At 42.5% G+C, this 22,748-nt stretch overlaps 1 protein-coding gene across 4 annotated transcripts in view; it reads right to left on the bottom strand.

Moving 5' to 3' along the window:
• The window catches only part of LOC117358675 (endonuclease/exonuclease/phosphatase family domain-containing protein 1-like), a 78,135-nt gene that overhangs the window by 35,235 nt on the left and 20,152 nt on the right, over nt 1–22,748 (bottom strand). For 3 of the 4 annotated variants that reach the window (XM_033940174.1, XM_033940177.1, XM_033940176.1), the window contains exons 1-5: nt 15,223–15,562; nt 13,692–13,757; nt 10,915–10,966; nt 10,640–10,744; nt 4,452–4,583 (exon numbers count right to left, since the gene is read on the bottom strand). In XM_033940174.1, the coding sequence (XP_033796065.1) occupies nt 4,452–4,583; nt 10,640–10,744; nt 10,915–10,966; nt 13,692–13,757; nt 15,223–15,236 (369 nt within the window). In that variant the 5' untranslated portion in view covers nt 15,237–15,562. Of the gene's footprint in view, nt 1–4,451; nt 4,584–10,639; nt 10,745–10,914; nt 10,967–13,691; nt 13,758–15,222; nt 15,563–22,748 lie in introns of those variants that run through there. The other variant, XM_033940175.1, reaches the window with a different exon arrangement.

The following is a 22,748-nucleotide window of genomic DNA, read 5'->3' as shown; positions in this document are numbered from 1 at the left end:
GGGCTAATCAGAGCCCCAGGCACCTCGCCAGTGCATCCCAGGATGCATCGGGGAGGGGAAGGCCCATTTTGGAAGAGGCGAGTGGGAGTAGGTCCGTTCTCAACACAAACCTTTCACTCTCCTGTCATATCTCTCAGGTAGTCTCCTCCTCATTCTACTATCTCTGGCAGCTCCAGAAAATAAGAAACTGTACATCTCTGAACCCTTCACCCAACTTCTCTATGCCTTTCTTCTTTCCCGCATGGACTACTGCAACACACTTTTCAATGAACTACTACTACAATTAATTATTTCTATAGTACTACCAGACATACTCAGTGCTGTACAGAGTCACGAAGGAAACAGTCCCTGCATGAAGGAGCTTACAATCTAAACATACAAGACAGACAAACAGGATGCCATGGATACAGTTAGGGGAATGGTTAATCTGCTGGCTAGGGCAGTGGGAAGTAGGGTTATGGATTGACAGTTACTTCAAAAAGGTGGGTTTTTGTCTGCTTTTTAAAAATTTTCATATGAATAACAAACAGAGTACATAGCATAAGTAGGCCTCAAATCCATTACACAGATGGGAAGGGACAACGCTAATCAGAGATTCATACTGATAAGAACATCAATCGTACTCCCCCCTGCAGAAAAAGAAACAAACACAACCCCTTCTGCCCACCCCTTTGGCTCTTTCAGTCTGCTTTTAAACAAGTTAAGGGAAGTGGCTTGGCGGACAACCTCAGGTAGTTTATTCCAGGCGTACGGAGCAGATAGATGAAAGGAGTAAAGTCTGGAGAAGGGTACTGCTAAGAGCAGCTGATAGAATCTAATAGGATCTGAGGAACGGAGTTCTCTGGAAGGTATATAAGAAGAGAGGAGAGATATTGAGGGGCAGCAGAATGAACACATTTGGAGTTTGAACTGTACATGAAGGTGGATAGGGAGCCATGAATGTAGCAAGGTTGGAAGATGAGGAGCCATGTAGCAGAGTTTTGCACAGATTGTAAGGGGGAGAGGCGGCACAGTGGGATACCAGTTAGATGTAGATTGCAAAAAAAAAATCTCCAGTACCTACAATGCATACAAAACGCGGTAGTTAAGACTTCCAAAGGACCTCCAGGTTCGTGACCTCGTCTCACAAGCGCTATTATCAGCCCAATGGCTATCCATTACCAAACATTATATCTTTAAGGGTTTAGTAATAGCATATATGCCCTAACAGAGCATGGGGCCCAGCTACATAGCAGCCAAGCTTCCTCCATACATCCCTAACAGACCACTCCACTCCCAGGAAGAAACAAGTCTGCAGATACCCCTCGGTGCTCCAGAGCACCAGACGCCGATCCTACTCAGATTTCCTACCAAGCTACTGGAAGCAACTGCCTTCTCATATCAGATCCCTCAAAGGGCTTCTGAGCTTTAGGAAAGCAATAAAAACTTACCTCTTCCCAAAAATCCCTTCACTTAGAATTCATTTACCTTAACCACAGCATCTTTTTAGTCCTCATCATTGTGATGGACCAATGGATCATCAAATCCACCATCCCACCTCCTTTACCCAAATGACTATTCAGTCACTCCTTTCCAATTAAATGTACACTAAAAGTACCCTAAACTAGATCCACTCTATGTATGTAAACTTAAGATGATATAACTTTAAGTTAACGTAAGGTGACCAAATTGTATGCTAAACTTGACTCTGTATATGACAGCCCAAGACGATCAAACTATACTGTTCACATGTAAATTTATAACCCATTTATCTACGCATTATGTATGTCAACTTTGTAACCCATTCTTTGTAACCCAAACCAAATAAATAAATAAATATGAATGGATTAATAGAATTCATTTACCAAAAAATTTAAACATTACATGAATATAAAGCCTCATACTACGTATTTAAAAATGAATCCTTATTTCATGATGAATAACTTTTGGACTTAAATAGAATACTATCTGTAGGTAAATTTAAAAAAAATTGATTTTTATTCATCCTGATTGGTATAAATGACTTCCATCCTTATTCTATAAACCTAGCACCTAATATCTATGGCAGGGTATGAATATGGATAGGTAGGGAGTGTGCCAGGTAATTAGGGGCTAAGTTGTAGAATACTGTCAGTTATGTGTGTAATTGCCAGTTTGGGGGTATGGACAATTACACCAGCCATTGACATGATATAAGTGTGCATGCATAGAGGTAGGTGCCAAAATGTAAACTTACACCTCCTTTCTATTAGACCAATTTTTTATGGTGGTGATTGCTTCCTCCTCCTCTTCACATTTCCCATCTCCTCATGATGCATCAGTAGCTTCCAGTCTATTTCTACAAACCCTACAGAAATCAGCTATCCATCTTATCTGCCACTTTAGGAAATCTGACCACATTTCCCTTCTCATGATGCAACACTAGCTCCCCCTCTATTTCTGAATTCAATGCAAGACATTACTATTCACTTTTAAGACTCTTCAATTTGGACTTCCCCCTATCTTTCCTTGCTCACCATTCCTTGCTCACCATTCCTTATACACCTTCTTGCTCTCTTAGGTTTTTTGACAACCACTGACTAGTTCTCCCAGGATCACAACAAGCCCAACATGAATATATCAGGAACTCTGCTTTCTGTTTTACTGCCCCTGTCATCTTGGACACACTCCCCTTGAGGATTTGTAGTGCACTATCCCTCTTCCATTTTAAATCAGCCATTAAAATTTGGCTTTTTGACATAGCCTTGCTGGGTTGCTTCTAGAAGAGGTTCCATGATTGTCTCCCTCATTGTTCTATTCCCATTCCCTGTCTCTTTCTTCTATCACCCTGTCTATTCCTTTCCTTATCCTACCACTTTCTAATTTACCTGAATACAGTGGTACAGTGAGAGAGGTGGGGGCAAACCACCATGGGCGCCAACTTGGCCGGGGCACTTGCATCTCTCCCCTCCCTCCCGACAATGAGATGGGTCTCTGAAGGGTACCCTCCCACCATTACCTCATCATATCTTCGCTGGCCTTGTACCTCACTCTGACATTACTTCCTGTTTGTGGGGCCATGAAATGACATCAGAAGGAAAGCTTAGCTGGTGCGAGCAGCGGGTATCCCAGCCTGCTCGCTACTGGCAAAGATGTGAGGAGGTATGATGGGGGGGGGGAGGCAAAATCGGGGCAGCAGGGAAGAGCAGGAGCTGTGATAAAATCGGAGAAGCAGGGAACAGCAGGAGGGTGCGGCAATGTTGGGACAATGGAGAAGAGTGCATTGGGGGTACATGGGGCGGCAATGTACATGGAGCGGCTATGTCAGGTATCAACTTCCTTCGCTATGCCACTGTCTGAGTATGAATGTTCTCTTGTCCTGTCAATTGAATTGTAGTTCTTTTCCTGATCTTTTTTGGACTTAGCCTGTAAAACGCTTGGTTCCTCTTGTTAGGTAAAGTGGTAAAGCAAATCTTAAGAAAGTAAAATATTCTTTTATTGCAACTATGCACAATATTGCCATTACAGAATTGGCACTTACTGCTCAAATTTGTGGCACCTACGTTTTAGCATCCTTTATTAAATGGAACCTTTAATTTTCATTAAACTCCTAAACTGGGAGGGGGGAGAATTTAGTGTGAGGAAAAAGGAGCTTGGCATTGATTTTCTGCATTAGGAATCAAAATTAGGCTACATGAATAGCAGTCTTAAATTTAGGGCAGAGAACAAACAATCCACCAAAAAGTTCCACAAAGAAAGCAGGAGAGCAAAAACAAGGAAAGCAACTGTGGAACTGATGATCTTGATAGAGTCTTTATTAGCCAATTGTAGTATAAATGATGCAATACATAAGCAACACAGTAAAAGAATTGTGGTATGGACCCAACACGACCCGTGTTTTGGTCACAAAAGACCACAGAGAATGGATTGCTTATAAGCAAAACAATATATCATGTGCTGTAAGGAAAAAACATGACATTTTCCACTGAAAACCTGTGAGGTCAATATTTAGACACCATATTCAGTATTCCTTTTAAATGCTGGCCATGGCATTTAAATTATGCATGTATACTGAGCCCCACTATTTAAACAGTGAGTGTTACTGAATATAATTGAGAGTGATGACTGCTGCCACTCTGTGGACAGTGACTACCATATATTTGGTTTGCTATCCATATAGCTAAATGATTTAATTTAGGACAGCATTTTTGCTGTACTAAATTTAACTGGATATCTACATGGATAGTAGCTGAATATCACAAGCTATTTGTTAAGTTAAGAGGAAAACCCTTGCTCTGACCTAACACTATTTGTAGGGCCAAAGTGGTTTTAATCCCCCCTTTTACTAAGCCACGGTAGAGGTTTCTACCATGTCCCGGAGAATTAAATGCTCCACCGCTCATAGAATATGGATCCATGGAAGATTCTAGTGCATTTTCATTGGCTTACATTAACTTCTGTGTAGTGATGTAGTTCATAAGCTTTATGTCTACCTTAAAGTGTCCAAATAGTGGTTTGCAATGTATCTGCTGCCCTCTTTCTACCAATTCCGTCTCCAAGGTAATAGCATTAACCAGCTCCAGGCCTGAAGTGGTATCCCACATGAATGCAACTCTTTCTACTTCCTGTTCAAGAAAGAAGGTATGGGTTAGAAATACATGCATAATCTTTTGGTCGTTACATTCCAATTACATAGGGTTACCATATGGCTCCAGGAAAAGGAGCTGACTCGGGGAGCTTTGATTATTGCTGCCGCATTATACCACGCAATGCTGGTCATGGCGGATAGCAAACACATATGGTTCTTTCCCGCTAGTGAAACGGGTGCCCCCTAAGGGATTTAAGATAAGTGCTACATAATTTTATTTTATTGACAAATGGTATACTTTTGCTTTACAATTAGATTTGTTTGCATGGATGAATAGGAGGTTTTTTTTAACCCATTATTTTATTGTGGTGATTCACAGCAGCACTATTGAACACATTTAGTCTGCTTTACCCTATGAGGTAGTGCTGCCCGATTCAGGAAAAAAAAAATTCAATTCGATTCAGCCTACAGAATCAACCTTTTGAGTCAATTTTCCTGCCCAATTGGGTGTTTTTTTCAAACATCCTGGTGGGTTTATTTTATAGCCTCTTCACCCCCTTTGCCCTCTCCTACCTACACAGGTGCTGTGGTGTAAACAAAATAAACAAACAAAAAAGACTTTTCCTCTCTCTGTTAAATCCTAGCTCACGTTCACAGTCTAACACCAGCTCTGGCAGGATACACATTTCAAACTTACATTGTAATCACAAAACAGAAAACAAAATTATTTTTTTTCTACCTTTTGTTGTCTGGTCATTATTCAAATAATATCGATTCGAATTGAAAATCAGGCAGCATTACTATAAGGTCTTTTTTCCTCCTTATATATATATAACAAATAAAAAATAAATTAAACATTGATTAATTAGATATCTCCCTATTGGTCTAGTTCCACTTTGGTTGGTTATTCCAGAAAAAGGAGGACAGATTGAGACATCCGGGTTTTACTTCTATTTCTTTCAATGGAAGTAAAACCCAGATATCTCAGTCTGTCCTCCTTATTTCCATTGCTTTCAATGGAAGTAAAACCTGGATATCTGAATCCCTCCTCTTTTTTCTGGAGCCATACTGAGACTTCTATTAGAAAATTCATAAAAGCTTTAAACATCTAGAGCAGGGGTGTCAAAGTCCCTCCTCGAGGGCCGCAATCCAGTCGGGTTTTCAGGATTTCTCCAATGAATATGCATGAGATCTATTAGCATACCATGAAAGCAGTGCATGCAAATAGATCTCATGCATATTCATAGGGGAAATCCTGAAAACCCGACTGGATTGCGGCCCTCGAGGAGGGACTTTGACACCCCTGATCTAGAGGCTGATGTTCAGACCACAAGATAGCTGAGCTGACTCCCATGGTCAGTTCTGAGCCCACATATTCAATGCTGGGCCTTTTTCGGTGACTGGCATTGAATATCCGCTCTATTTTTAGACGCTAAACACTTAGCTGGCCATGTCGATATTCAGTGTTGAAAAAAGAAGATAAACAGCTTTTAAACCTTGCACTGGCACTTTATTTCAGCATATGTTATCTCTTTTTTTGATTTTTTTTCTTTTGAAGCAAATGGGTCAGGTAACAAATGGGTCCATCCTGTTACAAAAAAAGCATATTTTCTTAAATCTATAACCACTTGCGAATCTCAGTTTGTGGTGTATGTCACTTTACAGCCTTTGGTACTTTATATCATTACGTCTTGGGAGATTATTTGCTTTATTTTTTCCAGGAGTGAACGTTTGAAAGGAATTAAACCATTTATGTTTGTTTTTTTTCACATACTATAAAGGACAATATGATGTATGAGGCAGTTCTTATTTAGACTCTTGTCTGTTTGATGCTAGTCATCAATGCCTGAGCCAAAAAAACTCTGTGTGCCACCTGAAAAGCTCATACTGATGTCCATTATATATAAGGGGCTCATGTATTAAAGGCCCGTTTAATACTATTTAACTTTACTTTTTCTTTCAAACTTTCCCTTCTGGGAGAATTCTAATTGTGAGCCAATTTCTTCTTCTTTTTTGGCATTTAGGTTGGACTTTATTGGCTACTAAGTCCTCAGGGTTGTAGTGGTTGAGATATTTAGTGTTGGCCAGCTAAATTTATAGCAGCCAAAGACAGACCCACAATTTAAGCGGCCTATCAGCTCTATCCTTCCAATTATTTCTTTTTGGTTTGCTTATATTCCTCATAGCCTCAAGCCTGCTCTCCATTTCTACTCTTGGTGCTGAAGAGTAGACTAATGAACTCATTAATTTGAAGTTTTTCTATATGATCTTTTGCTTATCAGGAGTGATGGTCCCAATCTACCCCTTCCTCTAGCTTAAACAACTGTCCATGTATAAACATATAATACTTCTGACAATGCTATGGTCTTTGGTTTCTGGAGAAGCTTGTCACCTAAATTCTGCAATGTTTATGTTTCTTGGTGCTTGATATACCACTTTAACTAATCTAGTAGGACAAAATGATTTGCATATAAAATAAATAATAAAAGCAAGAAAAGAACAGAAAGGAGAGATGAAGCAGGAGGGAAACCAGGAGTCTGCCTTATGTATTTCACCAGTTTAGATTCTAACCATGTCATTGGTTCCCAAGTGAATTATAACATCAGCATCAGGATCCTTTCTTTTCTGGCATCAATATTCAACATGATTTACAGTAGAACCTTTGTAAGTTGACCACCCAAGGGACTGTAACAAACTGGTCAATATATGGAGGTGGTCAATATAAGGAACTAAGCCTAATGTACTGATATGTACAAGCACTTCACTTTCTTTTATATCTTTTATTAGAGAATATCATATGAAATCATACATAATCAAAACACAGTAAAATCATACATATAGTATAATACAAATCAATACATTTACTGTTTTCTCATGGTTTAATCGTTCTTTCTGAAGAAAAAGAGTCAATCTTGGTCTGTTTCTTATTCTTATTACAAAGGTAAGTGGAGAAAGTACTCTCAATCCTGGCTACACCACTCAGCATACCTGGGCATTTTTCTACAGCAAATGACTTCAACTGCATTATTAGATGCCTGACATCCTCTTCTTTTAGAGTCTCTGTAATTTCTGTTTCATCCTCACTTGCTTCTTTCACTTTATCAGCTATTTCATGCACTTTTACATTGGTCAATATTGCTTGGAAAATTGCTTCTGGGTCAGATTCATTACAGGTTGCCACTTCATCTCAACTATTGCAACAAATCCTTCAAAATCAACTCCTTTGAATTTTGCCATGGGAGATGGACTGTCTGATGGAGCCAAAACATCTTGCTTTTGTGTTGTGACAAATCCAACTTTCTTGAAACACTTCTGTATTGTTTCTGGATGAACTTTATTCCAAGCAGAACTGATCCAGAGGACAGCATCCAGAGCGTTAACTGATGCAGTGGATGAAGTTGCTTCCACAGGCAGACCACAGGTTTGTGTTTTAGTAATGACCCACTGCTGGAGCTGGGCTCGGTAGTGCATTTTAAATGTTTTGATGATGCCTTAGTTAAGAGGCTGGATTTTTAAGATCATGTTTGGAGGCAGAAATTTCAGTGTCACATTTGTAAGATGATTCACTTGCTGGTAGCCAGGACAATTGTCTACTGTCAGTAGAATAGACCATTTCTTCTTCTTCTTCTTCATAAGAACATAAGAACATAAGCAGTGCCTCCGCCGGGTCAGACCACAGGTCCATCCTGCCCAGCAGTCCGCTCCCGCGGCGGCCCAAACAGGTCACGACCTGTCTGTATCACCAGAAGGGGCTCCCTTGCCACCTTGGCTTCTCATTTAAGTCCTGTCTTCCTATCGAAGTCCTAACCCTCCGGTCTTGCACATGCACGACCTGGTTTGGTTTCTATACTCATTACCTGGTTAGCTTTCTATACTTGTGTTACATCCCAGCTCCTCCCTCAGTATCCCATGATCCCTTTATCCTTCAGGAATCCGTCCAATCCCTGTTTGAATCCCTGTACCGTACTCTGCCTGATCACTCCCTCTGGTAGCGCATTCCAAGTGTCCACGACCCTTTGGGTGAAAAAAAACTTCCTTGCGTTCACGACCCTTTGGGTGAAAAAAACCTATCTCCCTTCAGTTTCTCCAAATGCCCCCTCGTATTTGCTGTCCCCTTCAGTCTGAAGAATCTGTCCCTATCCACCCTCTCTATGCCCCTCATGATCTTGAAGGTCTCTATCATATCTCCCCTGAGCCTCCTTTTCTCCAGAGAGAAGAGCCCCAGCCTATCCAACCTCTCGTCGTTCATATCTCGGTTAATACTCTTACTCATTCCTCAAATAGGGCACCAGTCATCCATGCGCATTTGTTTGATCTCCAAGTGACGGGGAGGTCTTTGAGCTTCAGGTTTTTGAATGCGCATGGCTTTGCTGATTTACCAATCACCAAAAGCTTTAGTTTCTCTCTAGTTGAGCTAGCACAAAGCAGAACTATGACATGCTCTTTGGAAAGTTTTTTCCTCTTACATTTGTTAGCCTTCATGATGAGGCACCTGTCTTGTAAAAGAGTCCACACTTGTCAGTGTTAAAGATGCCATCATCTTTGAAGCCTCTGGCAAAGTCTGGGAAATTTTGGATGAACTCTTATACAATTTCTACTGGAACTTCATTGAATTCACCACACAAGACTTTCTGGGAGATTTCATGTCACAGTTTAAATTTCTTGAGCCAACCACTTGATGCTTGGAAATCTGCCACTCTGAATTCCTGTGCAAAATTTTTAGCAACTTCTTGGATCATTGGCCTGGATATTTGGGCATTAACTGTCCTCATTTGTTTGAACATAAGAACATAAGAAATGCCTTCACCGGATCAGACCTTAGGTCCATCTAGACCAACGACCCACGCACGCAGAGGCTAAGCTAGGTGTTCCCTGATGAATACCTTGTTTACCCGTATCCCTCAATGTGATTCGCAAGAAGGTGTGCATCCAACTTGCCCTTGAATCCCCGAATGGTGGTCTCCGTCACAACCTCCTCTGGGAGAGCATTCCAAGCGTCCACCACTCACTGTGTGAAACAGAACTTCCTGACATTTGTCTTGGGCCAGCTTAATGTGGCTTCATTGACTTAACTGAGGGAAGTTTTCCTCCTTTTCCACTGTAGATCTCCACATTCCTTATCATATCTCTCCAAGTACTCATGTTTACGTTTTTGGATGTTCCAGAAAATGTAGAAGATCAACCCTTTCCTTCAACATCAGCTCTTTGAGTTCTTTCCTTTGGGCTACCATGTCTTAACTGTAAAACTTTTCAGTAATTGTAGGATGTACAGTACCTACAATTCAGACCAATCCTTCATGTTAAAAAAATCTTCAGCAACACGTTTTAAATAATAGGATATTGTACCTAATCCAACATGTGGTAATGTTAAAACATGAAAAAAGAGCTTATACTAAAGAAAAAATAATACAACTAAGGGGCAAAGCCCACACCTTCTACCCCTTGGTGTAGAGTGGACTAAACTGGTCAAGTTATAGAGGATAAATTAATATTGTGTGTCACAGTCCAAGTGGTAAAGATACAACTTACAGAGGTGGTCAATATAAAGAGGTCAGTCTTCTATTGAGTAGATGTGGTGCATGTCCAGTCTATGAAAATTAGGTCAACTTAAGGAGGTAGTCAATGTAGGGAGGTGGTCAACTATGGAGGTTCTACTGTATATGGTTAACTTCTTTGTGTTATGATTGTCTTGCTGATTACTGACCGCCCAGAAACTTTCAAGGCACTCTACAGAAAAGTTTGGAGAATCATGGGAAAACATATAATAATCAAGAAGTCCCTCTGAGAAGATACGAGGAGGTGCTGAAAAGTTCTCAGTCCAACCAACCAACTTCCTAAATTCTAAGCATTATGTTGCCAGTGTAGCTGAAAAGAGTGTTATCTTATTTCGTTAAGTGCCAATTTACAAAACCAAAATTCTATGTTTTGACATTTTCAGATCATTGACTGAACCATTCTCTTCTTGTCTGGGTTAAAACGTTTTCAGCACCCCTTTGTATTTATCAGCTTGAAAACTACATTCTCAGAATCTCCTACTGAGGAGGCAGCTCAGTACTCAAACCCTGCCATAAAATATAACAGATGTATCAGCACCTGTGCTCCATCATCACATTCTGGAATTATGTATCTCCAGCTGCCCCGTGGACTTGGCCAATCTTTCAGAGCAAGGATGGATGGGGTTTCTATCTCTTTGCAGATCTAGGAACAGAGAGAGGGTTAAATCATTACATAATTCACTATTGTTCCAAAAATCTGTATCCTCACTTAGAATCCAACTATTTTTTTTTTTATCCCAATCTATAGTGATCGCCAGAGATCTATTCGGCATTTCATATGTTCTAATCAATAAGAATGCACCATTAGCCTACCTTTTCTATAGCTAATTCCTCCAGAACTTGCTGCATAGCCAGCAAGCTTATCCTGAAAGAACAGAGAAAGACATGAGTCAGTAAAAGGTTAAAGAGGCCCTTCAACTTAGTCAAAACAGCAGCCTGCCTGAAATATTCCCCAAATTACATAGTGCTATAATATATTCATTTACATCAGTGGTTCCCAAACCTGTCCTGGGGGACCCCCAGCCAGTCAGGTTTTCAAGATATCCCTAATGAATATGCATGAGAGAGATTTGCATATAATGGAAGTGACAGGTATGCAAATCTCTCTCATGCATATTCATTAGGGATATCTTGAAAACCTGACTGACTGGGGGTCCCCCAGGACAGGTTTGGGAACCACTGATTTACATTGTATATTATTTTCTATATTGGGGATCTGGTGTTTCTTGTGTGCCAATAGAACTTTAGTTACTTCCCCAGTACTCCAAGTCCATGCATAACCCTTCATACTGTAAATCAGTGCACTCCCAACTCAACTGCATGCATTGATCCTGGAAGCAAATTCTGAATCACAAAAAACAATTTGAAATTGATTTCCTTATTTTGAGGGTACACACACAAAAAAAACATTCTTAAAAGTAGGCATCAAAGTTAGGAACCCATTTTCACTGAACTTAGGCACCCATGATTTCAAAATGCAGGTGCTTAAATTAGCAGAAAATAGACATATAGGTGCCTATAACTGAAGTGCCTACATTTAGGCTGCTAATTCAATGCTTTAACACTTGGGGCTCCAGTTCGGCATCCAACACTAGACATTAGTCCCAAGCTCCTAATTTTGTTCCCCCAACCTTATCTCTCCTCTGGTCTTACCCAATTTGTAGGTGTTGGCAGACAGAGAATTTTCTTTTTGCCAAATCTAGATGCCTTCCTCCTTAAATAAGGCACCTAGATATTTTGAATGTCAGTCTGTTATTGCTTTATGCAAGTGCTGCATGATGCGAGAATTCGTGGGAGCCAGTCAAGAAGCTGCTCAGTGGCGAGCAGGAGCACCAAAGCATGCTCTTGCTTAGTGCCGCTCAGCAGCTGAAGAAACACGATCTCATGATAGCCACCACCAACCGGGTTAGCAGCGGGACAGGAGCGTGGAAAGCTTGTTCCTGCCCGCTGCACCTCTGGACAATCAGGGATTGGCAGAGGAGGTACGAGGACAGGGCAGATAAGAGGGCTGGGTGCAGAGCCTGACGGGGGTTGGGAGAGAAGGAGGGCTGGGTGCAGAGCCTGACATGGAGGGAGGGAGGGAGGGAAGGGGGCTGGGTGCAGAGCCTGACAGGGACGGAGGGAGGGAAGGGGGCTGGGTGCAGAGCCTGACAGGGAGGGAGGGAAGGAAGAGGGCTGGGTGCAGAGCCTGACAGGGAGGGAGGGAGGGAAGGAAGGAAGAGGGCTGGGTACAGAGCCTGACAGGGAGGGAGGGAAGGTAGAGGGCTGAGTGCAGTGCCTGGCATGAAGGAGGCTAGGTGCAGAGCCTGACAGGGCAGGGCACTTAAATATTAAGCCACACACCTTATATTTAGTCAACCGTTTTTCCTCCTTTTTGGGGGGAAAATGGGGGTCTCGATTTATATTCGGATCAACTTATATTCGAGTATATACAGTATTTGTTGTTAAAACAGATCTAGTCCCAAACAGCCAAATTGTGCCCTGAACATTTTAAAAATGTTTGATTATGGCAGAAAAAGGTCCCGTCCAAACCACACCTCCAACATGTCCCTTTAAGATGAGTAGCATAGAAATCCATCTGGAAAATAGGATTTGAAAATACAAATTGGAAGGGTTTGGGGGAGAAAAATGTCCATCTTCCCTTTTATGCTTCTTTTTTGGACATATTTCTCTTTTGAAAATGAGCCTCATATTGAGTCAGAGGAAAGAGAGGATGATATTGGTATCCTACCTCCATATAATGAACCTATAAAAACAGATTAGGCTCTTACACTGATAATATCTTTTCCAGTAGATAGGGATGGTATGCTGAACCATAGGGTTATCCATCTATGCTCGCTAGCATACTTCAGAAGATGTCAATCACATCTTTTCAACTCCTCCTCTTTCTCCATAGTCTCTGCTGCCCCCTTCAGTTCGTACCAAAGCTAGCAACAGCCCTACAGAAGAAGACAGAAGAAGGAAGGATACGGGGAATTCTCTGAAACCAGGTGTCTGATCTCAGATGAAATTAAACTAATCAATGAAGAATAATGTAGATAAAACATTAACAAGCCTCAGAGAGGAATAACGAATCCAAGAAATTACAAGTTAAGCAAGAAATATAAACAGTATGAACATTTATGGAGCTCAATCATTCCTCCCTTTTATTTATTTAAAACATTTATATTCTGCTTTAAACCAAAGCGGTTCACAATAAACATACACAATAAAAATACATAACAATAGCAATTCTAATTAAGAAACAAAAACAATAAAACTGTGGAAGGTGAATGAAAAGAACATTCTCGTTAAGGCTTTACAAAATATCGAGGTATCAAAAATATATCAGTGGAAATAAATCTAGGAGTCCTTTTACTAAGGCGCGCTAGCCAATTTAGCGCACGCTAAATATTAGCACATGCTAAATGCTAACGCATCCATAGAATATAATGGATGCGTTAGCATTTAGCACACGCTAAATTGGCTAGTGCACCTTAGTAAAAGAGTGGGCTATCTTCATACCAAGATAAAAGCTTGGGCAAAAAACTGTATCAGAAATCAATGTAATTTTTTCAAAATTGGAGAAATGTGCTCATATCAGGACATACCCATCAAGACTCGAGCTGCTGAGTTCTGAACAGTCTGTAAAGCTTTGATCCGAACAGCTGGTAAACCTAGATAAATGCCATTATAATAATCAAATTGTAAAACTTGTCGAAAGTCCCAGTTTGAGAGAATATTTTTCAAATGTGATAATTTTCAAATAGTATAATATGCAAGTTGTACCACCTTTGATATCTGAGCTTTTTTTTTTTAATTCTTTATTTATTAGATTATTCATTACAATACCTTAGTAACAAACATTCATGAATGAACACAAAAATTACAAATGTAAATTCCATTTAAGGAACAACAAAAATATATGAGGAAACTAATCAACCATATCCTAGTCCACATTATTACTGATAGCCAGTAATTTAAATTAAAACATCAAATCTTTATATGTACTATCTAGGAACAGACAAATGGCTTTTATATATATTATACCTAATCCTCCAAAAGTAAACTAAATAATAAAAATTAAACTTTCAACAAAGGTTTATCTTTAATAAAATCTTCCACCTGGGCTGGATCAAAAAACACGTATTTATCACTTCCATATGAAATCAAGCATTTACAGGGAAATTTCAAAAAGAAAGTAGCTCCGACTGCCAAAACCTTAGGCTTTAGCTGAAGGAACTGTTTCCTCTTGAACTGGGTTTGTCTAGAGACATCTGGAAAAATTATCACCCGTTGACCACAAAACATTTCTTGTTTTTTCAGGAAATATAATTTCAAAATATCTTGTTTTTCAAGCTCTGTCTTAAAGGTCACGAGAAGAGTTGCTCGTTTATCAATTATGTCTTTAGATGACTCCAAAAACTGTGATACATTCAAACTATCAGGTAACACTATTCTATCCATTCCACCTTCATCTACCTTTTCCTTGGTATCTCTTGAGATGTAATATAGATTATCAACCTCAAAGGTCTCCACTTTAGTATAATGCAATATCTCCCTCAAATACATTCTCAAGAGCTCCATCGGTGAAAGGTAATGTGTGATTGGAAAATTTAATAGGCGAAGATTTTTAACTCTGATAGCATTTTCCATTTTTTCTAATTTAGCATGTGTCATCATACTATCCTTTATATTAGAAACAGCACTAGCTTGTAAATTACCTACTACCTGATCTAACTTTTCAACCTTCACAGCTGTTTCTCCAATTTTATCATTTTGTTCTTTAATTTTCACAGTTACATCAGATGAAAATTGACATAAGTTCAAAACGGTTTTTTGTAAAGATGACTCTATTCTGTTAATACTAAGCCAAACATCATTTAGAGTGATCACTCTATCCCTGGGGAGAGCATCCGAGCTTTGCCCAGTAATCATTTGTACTGGGGTTAGTTCTTTAGTCTGCCCCAGGGATTGTCCTGAAACCTCCAGACCAGATAGTAAAGATGATTGAGGGGAAGAAGAAATTATTCCTTCCTTGAAAGGGGAAGGAGATTCTTCTAACCGTAAGGAATATGATGGTTGAGGAGGTGGTGTTGGTTCCCCAGAGGATAAGGAAACAGCTTGAATGTTAAAAGTTACCTGTTCCTCAACATGTGGCAAGATAGGAACCACAAGATGACGATCCATCGGGCCTGTTGTCCCAGCAGATGGTGTTGCTTTAACCTTCCTCTTGCCCATATTGAAGAGTCGATAGCTCTGCTCCCTGCTCCTCTTGGGCTCTGAAGGGGCTCAAAAGGGCCACGCCCCTTCAGCTCGCGACCCGAGGCTCACGACCGCGGGCCGCGTACCGCGGCTGCTCCGATGTTTAAAGGCTCCCCGGAGGACCCTCTCAGCAAGCTGGGTCGGGCTGCTGCGGGACTGCCTGTCCCGATGTGAAAAAGTGCTAAACAGCACTGGCTACAGGCTCCCTCTCGGCTGCTCCGATGTTTAAAGGCTCCCCGGAGGACCCTCTCAGCAAGCTGGGTCGGGCTGCTGCGGGACTGCCTGTCCCGATGTGAAAAAGTGCTAAACAGCACTGGCTACAGGATCCCTCTCGGCTGCTCCGATGTTTAAAGGCTCCCCGGAGGACCCTCTCAGCAAGCTGGGTCGGGCTGCTGCGGGACTGCCTGTCCCGATGTGAAAAAGTGCTAAACAGCACTGGCTACAGGCTCACTCTCGGCTGCTCCGATGTTTAAAGGCTCCCCGGAGGACCCTCTCAGCAAGCTGGGTCGGGCTGCTGCGGGACTGCCTGTCCCGATGTGAAAAAGTACTAAACAGCACTGGCTACCTGATATCTGAGCTTTTAAGGATAGTTTAGCATCCAGAATGATACCTATATACAGTCCTATATATCCTATATCCTATCCAGTAATCTGATTGACAATGAAATCTTAGCTATGGAGCTGACCATTAAGCTTGAGTCAGAAAGCATGTGCATCAGATAAATTGATGGGCAGGGGGTGGAGGTCAGCATACCAAACCTATTACTGGAAAAGATATCAAGGTAAGAACCTAATCTCTTTTTCCAGTGCAATAGGGATGTTATGCTGAACCACAGGGACATACCTAAGCAGTTCCCAAACTGTAGGATGGGATAGCCTGCTCATAGTATTGAGGACCATGAGGTTGTGGATTCAAACCCACACTGCTCCTTGTGACCCTGGGCAAGTCACTTAATTCCCCCCATTGCCCCAGGTACATTAGATAGATTGTGAGCCCACTGGGACAGACAGGGAAAAATGCTTGAATACCTGAATAAATTAATGTAAACTGTTCTGAACTCTCTTGGGAGAATGGTATAGAAAATTGAATAAATAAAAATAAATAAATAAATAAAAATACTGTGCTGCTATGTCCACCTTGTAGAATTTGGTGAAGGTATGAATGGAAGACCAGGTTGCTGATCTACAAATCTCTTCAGGTGGAATTGCCCAAGTTTCCACCCAGGAGGAGGCCACTCCTCTTGTTCAATTTATCTTCAACGAGACAGGTGGCTGTTTGCTGCAACTGATGTATGCAGAGGATATTGCTCTATGAATCCATGTATAGATGATGGCCTTGGAAGAGGGTCTGCCTCATCTCGCCTGCTTGGTTAATATGAAAAGATGATCCGAGAGACAAAACCCGTCATCTCCAGATAACTCAAGAAAATTCTCCAGATGTCCAAAATCTTTAAGATCTTGGACCTTGTGGAAGAAATGCTGGCAGTCTAACCTCTTGGTTGACATGAAACACTGAGATGACTTTCGGTAAAAAGGAGGGAACTGTACACAAGATCACTCCCACTTCTGTGATCCTGAGGAGTGGCTCACTGGTAGAGCTGCTGCCTCTGCACCCAGAGGTTGTGAGATCAAATCCCAGTGCTGCTTCTTGTGATCCTGGGCAAGTCACTTAGCGCTCACTGCTTTGAATATCAATTTTGAATGCCAAAAGCCACAAAAAAAAGTGGTATACAAGTCCCCATTCTCTTCTCTTTCCTTTCCCTCTCTGCACAACAGTGTCTGCAATTCTGAGACTCTCCTAATTGCAACCAAGAAGACTGCTTTGACCAATAGATCCATGAGGGAGATTTCCTGTAAGGGCTCATACAGCACCCTGCTGAGTTCTTCTAAGACTATATTAAGATTTCAGGATGGAAATGAGTCTTGAATTGGCAGACTTAGTCTCATGGCACCTTTCAAGAACCTGACTATGTCCAGATGGGTCACCAGTGAGGCTCTCTTCTCTCAGCCCCGGAAACCTGAGAGCCCTGCTGTTTGAACTTTAACAGCCACCACTGACAATCCCTTGTCAAGGCCCTCTTAGAGGAACACCAGTAACCGATGAGATTGGGGCTTTACCCGGCTTTAACTTTTCTCTGCTGCATCAGCACTGAAACATCTTCCATACCTTAGCATATGCTGAAACCATTGTTGGCTTTTTGACCCTAAGGAGAGTAGCAATGACTACTTCTGAATATCCTTTTTGGACCAGTGCTGCACGCATAAGAGCCATGCAATAAGACCAAAGCATCTCAGATTTTTTAGGGCAATCAGCTCCCTTAAGAGCAAGTCTGGGTGCACATGGAGTCTGAGACTTTGTTCCTTCTGCAAGCATACAAGATCCGCATACCATGGGCGCCTGGGCCAATCTGGTCTTACAAGAACTACCATTCCCAGGTGATTTGCTATTCGGCAGATTACCCGGCCTATCATGGGACAGGATGGGAGCACGTACAGTAGCTTGGTCTCTGACCATGGTTGAACCAGTGCATCTAGCCCTGCACTTCTGGGCTCACATCTTCAGCTGAGTTGTCATTTTGTTCTTTGCAGTCAGCATGAGGCAAACATCAGATGACCCCCCATTGTCTCCCAATGGCCTAGAATGCTTTCAGAGACAAAAACCACTCTCCTGGGTATAATGTCTGTCTGTCTGCTGAGATAATCTGCTTGAATATTGTCCATCCTGGTCATGTGTGCTGCAGAGATTGCCTGCAGGTGTGTTACCAGCCTGTTGATAGACCATTGTCTTTGAACTGGGTGACCGTTGCAATGAGGCCCCCAGCCAAACAAGCTGGCATCCATCATTAGGATAATCCAGGAATTGATTCACAGCGGGATTCCCTTTACGAGAGACTGTGGGTGGAACCACCAGCTCATGTTGTTTCTGGCTGCCACTGTCCAAGGGAGTGAAACTTGCAGGTAGTTTTTCTGAAGTGATCAGTGAGACAACAAAATGTGCCGAAGGGGGTGCATGTGTGCCTTCACTCAGGGCATCACTTCTATCAAGGCCACCACCGACCCAAGGATCTGAAAGTAATGTCATGTAGTAGTCGCTGGCTTGGTCAATGGGTCTGTAATTTGACCATGAAGCTTCTTTTTGCGTGTTTCTGGAAGAAAGACTCGGCCACTACCTCCATTTCTCCTAACATTTGGAACAGTGCTCTGATGACCTGTCTTTCAAGTACAGGTACATCTGCCAACCCGCTCTGTGGAGATGAGCGGCTTCTACCACCATAACTGTGGTTCAGGGTGTTGTCGCCAGCCCAAAGGGAAGTGCTGAGAATTGGTAGTGATTCTCCAAAACATGGAATCTTAGGAACTTCTGTGTTCCGAGAAGTTTGGGATGTGAAGGTAAATGTCCATCAAAGCCAGGGCGGCCAGAAATTCTCCTGGCTCTACTGCTATGATGATGGACTGAATGGTCTTCATCTGGAACTGAGAATTTCTTAGGACCGTGTTGACATGTTTAAGATCCAGGATAGGTCTTCATTCCTCTGAGCCTTTCTTGGGCATGAAAAAGTATATCGAGTATCTACCTGAGCCCGAGTCTTCTGAAGGAGCTGGTTCTATAGCTTGAATATCTAGCAGCCTTCATAACATTGCTTGGACATTTTCCACATTCTCTGGCGGGTCTGCCAGTGAATCCACAAACCAGTGTACTCCAGATAACACAATCTGAAGCAGAGGCTCAGCCTCCATCAGGTTCTGATTTCATAGCCTGGAATGACAGGCCTCTTGAGAACCATATCCACTCTGTGGTCATGAGGATCCTTGAAAACTACGCCTCCCTCACTTGGCAGTGAAGTGTATAAGCTCACAGGGAATCCATCTTTGGCATAGCAAACATTTGCTGGAATTCCTAATCCATGGGATACCACTTAGTCATGGTTTTAGCCATCTTAAGGGAGCCTTCAGGGGTCTCCTAGGGCTAGGTGATTAGGATCCTCATGCCCAGGTGCCACGGAAAAGATATGGGTTGAGTCTGGACCCCGCTCAGAAGAAAACACTGGGAGGATGGGGTTTGCAGATTATCTATCTTTAGTTCTCAAAGGGACTCAATAACGATCTCTAGCAATGCAGAGGACTTAAAGAGTTGTCGAGTGGAGGGATCCTCTCCTTGGTCTATAGCTAATATCACCTCCTGGTTGTTCATATGAGAAGCTGATTTTTTTCCACTAGGGAAGCCTCACTTTTGGACAATAAAGGGATTAAATATGACCTCTGGTCCTTGTCTGATGAACCATCAGAGTCCAGAATAGCATCCACTTTCAGAGAAGAAACGCTCTGAATATCTAGAGTGGCATGTGCACTGGGCTGTTCGCCAGCGGACCTGACAGGTGGAGTCCAGCCTTGTGCATAAGCCTTCCATAGGAGATTAATGAACTCCGGGGTAAAGGCCTGAGTGGGTAACTCTCCTTCCCCCTTAGTATGGTGTAATCACCTCTTCTTGGACTGCAAAGCATCTATTCCCTTACATTGTCGTAGGGCTCCAGGAGGTGTTTCTTTCCCCCAACAGGACCATTTGCCATTCTTCAGCTCTAGAAGGCTGCAGAGGGACTAAGTCGGAAGCGTGCCCTTGCACGGCACATGGTGCAAGGGCACTCTTCATCCATCCATCCATCCAGCACAAATAAGGCATCCATCCCTGTCAATTTTGAAGCAAAATGAGATGTTTTGGAGAAGTTGGAGAACTTAGAAAAAAAATTGGGAAATCCAAGATGGCCACTATGGCAATGTTTTGGTGACAAAAAAACAGCTTCTAAACACTTCAGGGTTGACAAAAAAAATTAAAAAATAGGATTTTAGTGGAGAGGGACCAAAGACCTATCTGTAGTAACAGACAAAAAACACTTTAAGAAACCCCTCCCCCTCCCTGATTTTCCTCAAAGGCCATCATAGTCTGTATCACAGACCATGTGCTGAGGAAATGGTGCTGCAGCCTACTTCAACTCCCTTAAAGTGTAGATCTGGAAGAGTTCTCCGTCTCAAGCAGCTGGTCAGCTGCCACACCAAAATCTTTGGGCTGCCAGTCAGTCCTTAGTTACACTGATCCGCTACCTTCCCCAGACCACGACACATGATACAGAAAAAGGGGGGAGGCTAGAATCCTGAGTATCCCAAAGGACAGCTATTGATGCCTAACAGCACTGAAGTTCCTTACCAGATCAAAGAAGTGAGCAAGTGCTGAGGGCTCGGACCCCTGAGCTCCACAAATCTTCAGCAGGTTGGCTGTACAGGTCCCTGAGGGATACACATACCACCTGCAGACTTAAACGTCTGCTTCTCTCCAAACAGGCAAAGCAGTCCCTTTAAGCTGGGATCTCCGACACTGCACAAATAAATCTGTGAACAAGCCAATAAACTGAAAAAAATCCATAAAACAATAAAGAAATAAACAGAGCAGATCAGAGAGACACCTTCATGCTTGCTTGCAGAAGGAAGAACTGAAGGGGGCAGCAAATATTGTGGAGAAGGAGTTGAAATGCTGTGATTGACATCTTCTGCAGTCTGCTAGTGAGCACAATGGATAACCCTATGGTTCAGCATACCATCTCTAGTGTACGGGAAGGTCAGTTAGGGCTGTAAATCTCACAATGAGGTTGAACTAAGATAGCTTTAGAAACCAAACATGAGTGCCTTTGGAAGTAGCACATAAAAAACTGTTCTACTGCACAGATAGGACAAATAAATGTCTGGAAACTCTGGTGTAAGTTGAGGGCAACAAGAAGATTAGGAAAGGGAAAATGAATCTCTCCTTTCCCTAAAGGAAAAATGAAAAGATGAAATATCTGGTTAAAATGATTTTACAAGCCAGATTTATTGTCAAAAGAAATGACTGCTTTATAACTGACATTTCTTTGGCAGCAGTCAATGAATGAAATGTAATCTTTTGAAAATTGTTACATCACTGAAGTAGGGGAGAGGTCAACAGCAAAGTGGGTTGGATATGTAAATTGTTCATGGTAAGGAAAGGCCGGGGGGGGCGGTCCACTGCGGGTGCACTCCCCAAGGGGGTGCACAGCCGGCCACCCTCCCTATTCTTCTGCTGCTGCTTTCCTTAACCAGCAACAATGGCAGTAAACCTGTAAACAGGGGTGTCCGGTGGTTGTTCAGCTTCTGGCTGGCTCCCCTGCTCAAAGCCCCGGGCGTTGGCTCCTCACGCAATCCGTGACTGCGTCAGAAGCGTTCCCTCTGACATCATGACATCAGAGAGAAGGCTTCTGACTCAGCCGTGGATCGCGTGAAGTTTAGACGCCCGCGGCTTTGAGCAGGGGAACCAGCCAGAAATGCTGGGCAGGGAAGAGAGATGTTGCTGCTGCACAGAGAAAGGGGTGTAGAAATGTTGCTGCTGCACAGGGAAGGGGAGGCATAGAAATGTTGCTGCTGCACAGGGAAGGAGGTTAGAAATTCTGCATAGGCAGTGGGTGGGGGTAGGAATGCTGCACAGGCAAGGGGGAGAGAAATGCTGCTGCTGCTGCACAGGGAAGGGGGAAGAGAAATGCTGTTGCCGCAGCACCTAATTGGTGAGAGAGAGGGAAGGAGGGAGAAGGAAGACAAGGGAGAGGAACCAGAGATGCCAAGTCCATGGGAGGGAGGGAAAGGAAAAAAAAGGAAAGGAGATACCAGACCATGGAAGGGGAGGAAGAGATGCCATGGCATGGGGGGAGTGAAGGGAAGGAGATAGAGATACCAGACCATGGTGTGGAGTGGGAAGGAAGGAAGGAAGGAAAGAAAGGAGAAGAGAAAAAGATAGATGCCAAAGCATAGGGAGGGGGTGGAGACAGAAAAATGGAGAGGGGGTGAAGCTGAAATGAATCATGTGCAAAGGAGAGAAGGGACACAGGATATACAGTTTATTGAAGGGACATAGAAAGAGGGAAGATGCCATATGGAAGAGAGAGAGGGTGAAAAGTAAATGGAAGGGGCAGAGAGAGTGTGGGCAGTAGATGGAAGGGGTAGAGAGAGAGGGCAGAAGTTGGGTGGAAGGGGCAAAGAGAGGGCAGATGTTGCATGGAAGGGAGAGAAATGGCAGATGAAGTTGAATGTGGAAAAGTGCAAAGTACCGTAATGCATTTAGGCAGAAAGAACAAGGAAGACAAGTATAGAATGTCAGGTGCAACTCTGGGTAAGAGCGAACAAGAAAAGGACCTGAGTGTACTGATAGATAGGACCCTGAAACCGTCGGCACAATGCGTGACAGCGGCAAAGAAAGCAAATAGAATGTTAAGCATGATAAAGAAAGGAATCACGAGTAGATTGGAGAAAGTTATAATGCCGCTTTATAGAGCAATGGTCAGACCACACTTGGAAGACTGTGTCCAACTTTGGTCTCCCAACCTAAAGAAGGATATAAAACTGCTGGAG

Source organism: Geotrypetes seraphini, chromosome 4 (genome assembly GCF_902459505.1).
Source record: "Geotrypetes seraphini chromosome 4, aGeoSer1.1, whole genome shotgun sequence".
In the NCBI taxonomy this organism is placed as follows: Eukaryota; Metazoa; Chordata; class Amphibia; order Gymnophiona; family Dermophiidae; genus Geotrypetes; species Geotrypetes seraphini.
This window is presented reverse-complemented; position numbering and strand designations above follow the sequence as displayed.